Genomic DNA, 5,144 nt, shown 5'->3' on the forward strand with positions numbered 1-5,144 from the left:
AGCACCCATCCATAGCACCCATCCCACCACCACCTCACGCTCACCCATCGCTTCCTGGGGGAGGAGCGGTGCTGACGGCCGCAGCTCTGGGCTCCCTGCGTGCTCCCATTGCAAAGCACCCAGTGCACGGGGCTCGGCCGTGGGGCAGCGTCCCTCTGCCCTCCCCCACCCCTCCAGTGGCAGACGGGTGGTTCCATTTCACCTTTTTGCTTTTCCGAAGGCGGAGCGTTCTTAGCTGCTGTCCCCACCGAGGTCTGGTGCCCTCGCGCAGTGGGTCCCGGTCCCGCAGCACCGGGAGCTGTGGAGGAGCTGGATTTAGGAAGCCAGGGCCCGCTCTGCTTTTGCTTCTTGTTTGGCTCCGTTTTTGCTCGGTTTCGCACGGAGGACCCGGCTCCGCTCCGCCTTGGTTTCGCTCATCTCGTTTGCTTTTGGGAAGTTTTAATTTCTCCATGTTTTTATTTAACCCCCAACCTCAGAGAGCTGCTCCTAATGTTTGAGCACTTGCACCGAGCCCGCAACGGAGGATTTAGGAATTCAGAGGTGAAAAAATGGCCTGACGGAGCCCCGCCGCCGTATCAGCCCTTCTTCACCTCTGGCCAGAAAAGCCCCATCCCCGCCGCGTGTGCCGGGGACAGGTAGGGAGCAGCCGCTCTGCCCCTGTGTGTGTGTGTCTGTGCGTGGTGCCGCCGCCAGCAGCAGAGCAGCCCCCCCCCCCAGGATGCTGCGTGGGGGGACCGAGCGCGGTCCCCGGCTCCAGGGGCTGAAGGGCGCCCGGTGTCCCCGGCGTGCCACCCGGGGCAGGGCAGCGGCTCTTTGGGTCAGGGTTACTTGGGGCCGGCGGCTCCGCTCTGCCTCAGTTTCCCCCGCGGTGCCGGAGCCGTGGCTCCGGGAGGTCCGGTGCGGCACGGGGATGTGCAGAGCTGTGGGGCTGCCCCACTGCAGGGCCGCGGGCACCCCGAGGTGAGTACGGGCTGGGTGCTCCCGGTCCCAGCCCCGGCTTCTCCGCGAGCATCACCTCTCATAACATCTCATCTTCTCTCTCTCTCCCCTCCTCTTTCCTGCTCGCCCTCCGCTCTCCATGCCCCCCCACACCTTCCCTGCCCCCACTCACCCCGAAGCTGGAAGGAGGAGGACGCGCAGCCCCACAAGTGCTTGAGCCTCAGGTAACGTTCGCCCCAAAACGTGGCCGTCTCTTGGCCACCCGCCCCGCTCTGTGCCCTCCTCCCACGGGGACACCGGCACCGTTCCCGCGGGCGCTGCCCCGTGCCACCGCCAGGACACGGAACCGACAGCTCTCAGTGTTTATGCAGGACCTACACAAATGTGCTCACGCTTCTCCCCTCCGCAGCGGGGAGGAGCTGCTCGGGGGCTCTGTGCCCACGCACGGGGTCAGGCTCCGGCTCCACTCACTGATGCTCTCTTTCTCTGTGTCCCTGCCCTGCCCCCAGCCAGGTGGGTGGTGGGAAGCGGAGGCTTTTGCGAACGTGGGCCACGTGGAGACGGAGGTACCGCGGCCCAGCAGCTGCCGGGTGCATGGGGCGGCCTGCTGGGCAGGGGATGGGGCAGGGGGATTTGAGGGGGGCTGTGCTGCAGTGCTAAGGGCTGTGCATGGCTTGGGCTGGGAGCTGGCTTGGGCACGCTGGGCTGTGCCTCAGTTTCTCCCCATGCAGCGTGAGTGAGCCCGGTTCTGCCATGCCCGACAGCAGCAAACTGAGGGTAACCCCGTGGCAGTGTGCCCCACGGCCTGCCCCCCCACCCTGGGGGAAGGAATTTCCCCATCCTGTGCGTGCTGCCAGCCCAGACCCGGCTCCTGGCCGGGGAAATCCATGGAGCTCTCCCTCCCCGCGGTTTTGTGGCACCCCCTGCACAGCAGTGGGGGTCTCCCTGCCCTGCGCTGTGTGCTGAGTCCTGCACAGCTCTGGCTCTCTCTGCTCTTGGGTCCCGTTCTGCTTGGCCTCCTCGCATGTCCCAGCGTGTGCCCGCGGTCCCCCGTCACCCCAGAGGCAGCACCACGTGGTGTTTTTGTGTAGGTCCTACATAAAAGATGTCTGCTGTGCACCCCCCCAAGCCAGCAGAGCGATTGGTTTTGGGAGCAGAGTTTGCAGTGGGGCTGCAGGAGCAGGGCAGAATGGTGGTGCAGCCTGCAGGAGGAGGAGGAGGAGGAGGAAGGCAGGGCCCGAACAGCTCCTCTGTGTCAGCAGGAATGGGGCAGGAATGGGGCTGCTCCGCGCACTGCTCTGCTGTTTGTCCCCATCTCTGTCTGTCCCTCCGCCATCCGTCTGTCTCCTCTCTCTGCTCTCAGGAAGAGCTGCGTTTGAGCCTGCTCTGCACGGGCATGCAGTGACGCCTGCTGCCAGCCTGAGCTCGTGCCCAGTTTCCGTGCTGGGGGGCCGCCCATCCCCTCCGCCCCCCATCCCCATCCCTGCTCCCCGGGCACTTGCTGGGCGCTGATTCTGCCCCCCACCCCCCCCCCCCCGCAGCACCAAGATGGGCATCAAGGAGCGCATCCGCCTGGGCTCCCCACAGCGCCTGGGCAGCCGCGGCCGCCTGCACCTGGCCCCCCCCCTGCACCGCTCCCCCAGCACCGAGGCCGTCCCCGAGGCCCCCAGCCCCAGCAAGGTGCACAAGAGCTGGAGCTTCAACGACCGCACCCGCTTCCGCGCATCGCTGCGGCTCAAACCGCGGCTGCAACCTGAGGGTGAGCGCTGGGGGGACCCGGGGGTGGGGGGGTGGGGAGCTCGATGTGGGGGCTGAGACCGGTGCCGCACACCCACCCTTACAGCAGAGTGCCCGCCGGAGGACAGCGGCGAGGAGAAGGGCTCCCACTGCGACCTGACCTTCGAGGACATCATGCCGGCGGTGAAGACCCTGATCCGTGCTGTGCGGTGAGCGCATCCCGCCCCGTGCACCGGGACGTGCAGAGCCGCGGGGGCCGGGTCCCCACCACGACCCCGTAGCCACAAGCAAACAGACCCCCAGGTGCTGGCCGCTCTGCCTGCCCCACGCCTGCATCCAGCCCCCCCCCTCCGTCCCCCCCGCAGGATCCTCAAGTTCCTGGTGGCCAAGAGGAAGTTCAAGGAGACCCTGCGGCCCTATGATGTGAAGGACGTCATCGAGCAGTACTCGGCCGGGCACCTGGACATGTTGGGCAGGATCAAGAGCCTGCAGACACGGTGAGATGGCCCCGGGGGTGGAGGGGTGGGCTCTGGGGTCCTGCAGATCCCCCGCTATGGGGGGCGCATCCCACCTGCCCCATGGCTGTGAATGGGGCTCCGTGCGCCAGCCCCATCCCCGCGGATGGGCCCCACGCACGGCCCCACGTGTCCCCGGTCCGTTGGGAACAATGCGCTGTGTCCCCTCCCCGCAGCGTGGACCAGATCGTGGGCAGGGGGGGCCCCGCTGCCGACAAGAAGATCCGGGAGAAGGGGGAGAAGGCGGCGCTGGATGCAGAGCTGGTGGACGAGCTGAGCATGATGGGCCGCGTGGTCAAGGTGGAGCGGCAGGTACCGAGGGGACAGCCACCGGGGACGTGTCCCCATGTCCCCGTGTCGCCCTGTCCCCCTCCCCTGGGGACCCGCTCATCCCATGCCCGCAGGTGCAGTCTATTGAGCAGAAGCTGGACCTGCTGCTCGGCCTCTACTCGCAGTGCCTGCGCAAGGGCTCGGCCAACTCCTTCAGCCTGGCGGCCGTGCCGCTGCCCCGCGAGCCCGACATCACCTCGGATTACCACAGCCCCGTGGAGCACGAGGACGTGTCGGCGTCAGCCCAGACGCTGAGCATCTCCAGGTCGGGCAGCGCCAACATGGACTGAGCAGCGGGACGGGGCCGCGGGGACGGCTCCGACCAGGGGTGTGGGGGGGGTGGGGCATGGGGATGTGGGGAGCACCCCGGGCATCGCTGGGCCCCACGGAGCTGCGTCCCTCGCTGCGTTACTTGAACCCGGTGTCCTTGCGGGTGGGCAGCAGCCGCGCTCTGTGCAGGGCGCTGCGGTGGGGATGGGGAGGGAGCAGCAGCACTGGGGCGGGTGCTGCCTGCGGGGGCTGGGAGCCCGCCTCCCTACAGGGGTCCTGAGCATCCCAGAGCTGCACCGGGACCAGCACAGCTATGCAAGGCTCCGGCTCTGGAGCTGAGCCTTTGGGCACGACCCCACGGGGTTTCATTGGGGCGGGGGGGCTGACCCCACTGCCAGGGTTCCCCCTGCTCGCAGGGCTGCGGCTGCACCCCCAGAAGCGCAGCAGAGCCTTCTGCCTGCCCCCGCATGCTCCCAGGGCAGTATCTATCTATATACATAGGAGACAGATATGCAATAATGTCTTAATATGCAACACCCCCGGGAAGAGCCACCCGGGGGACATACGTAGGCAATAAGCACCCCCTGCCGGCACGCGGGGCTGCGTCCTGCTCCCCAGGGGGCTCCGACCCCCCCGGAGGATGCTCCCAGGGCTGGGAGGCCGGGCGGGGGGGGGCAGTGGTCCACCAGGAGCATCCCTCCCAGCCCCCGCTGGAGGAGCCCTTCCCTGCTCGTCCCTGTCCCCTGGGGGTGACTGCGGTGGGGACAGCGCGGCGGTGGCAGCGCCCTTTGCACGCTGCTTGCACCGGGGCTGCTTTCCAGTCCCTCATCGCAGTAGTGCCAAAATTTACTGGTACCCCCCGGGGGAGGGGGGGGGCTCATGGGACCCCCTTTTGCCTTTGGATCGTGGGGACCCCAACCCCACCGTGCTGCTGCTCCCAGCAGGGCTGCGCCCCGGGGTGCCCCCAGCCCCTCCTTTCCCTCCGTAGTGCATGTGAACAGCATGGGCTGTGCTCGCAGCCCCCCCCGGCTGTGCCGCGGGGCCGGGGATGCCCAGGGGGTGATGCGCGGCCGTGCCGTGGGTGCCCGGCCCCAGAGTAAGGGTGCATGTGACAGCTTCACCCCCAGCCCCGCTCAGTCCTTGACCCATAGGGTCCCTCCCCGGGGCTGGCTGGGCCCCACAGACCCCCCTCCTCCTCCCCCAGCCGCCCGTAGTTACCTCACTTTATTAACTTAATAACTTATTTCTTTCATTAAACTTTGAAGTAGACGCCGCCTGCCCGCCTGGTTTCTGCCCCCGCTCTCCCGGGAGGTGGCACTCCAGCCCCACGGCAGCACCCAGCGCCCATCCCCA

General features: G+C 67.7%; 1 protein-coding gene across 1 annotated transcript in view; it reads left to right on the forward strand.

The window, feature by feature from the left end:
- The window catches only part of KCNQ4 (potassium voltage-gated channel subfamily Q member 4), a gene marked incomplete at its 5' end in the record, with an annotated part of 19,661 nt that extends 14,596 nt beyond the window's left edge, over nucleotides 1–5,065 (forward strand). Inside the window, 7 exon segments of the mRNA XM_021375583.1 lie at nucleotides 477–635; nucleotides 1,119–1,163; nucleotides 2,481–2,698; nucleotides 2,783–2,885; nucleotides 3,042–3,173; nucleotides 3,368–3,503; nucleotides 3,596–5,065. Coding sequence (XP_021231258.1) covers nucleotides 477–635; nucleotides 1,119–1,163; nucleotides 2,481–2,698; nucleotides 2,783–2,885; nucleotides 3,042–3,173; nucleotides 3,368–3,503; nucleotides 3,596–3,811 — 1,009 coding nt within the window.

The sequence above is a fragment of the Numida meleagris genome, chromosome 22 (assembly GCF_002078875.1).
Source record: "Numida meleagris isolate 19003 breed g44 Domestic line chromosome 22, NumMel1.0, whole genome shotgun sequence".
In the NCBI taxonomy this organism is placed as follows: Eukaryota; Metazoa; Chordata; class Aves; order Galliformes; family Numididae; genus Numida; species Numida meleagris.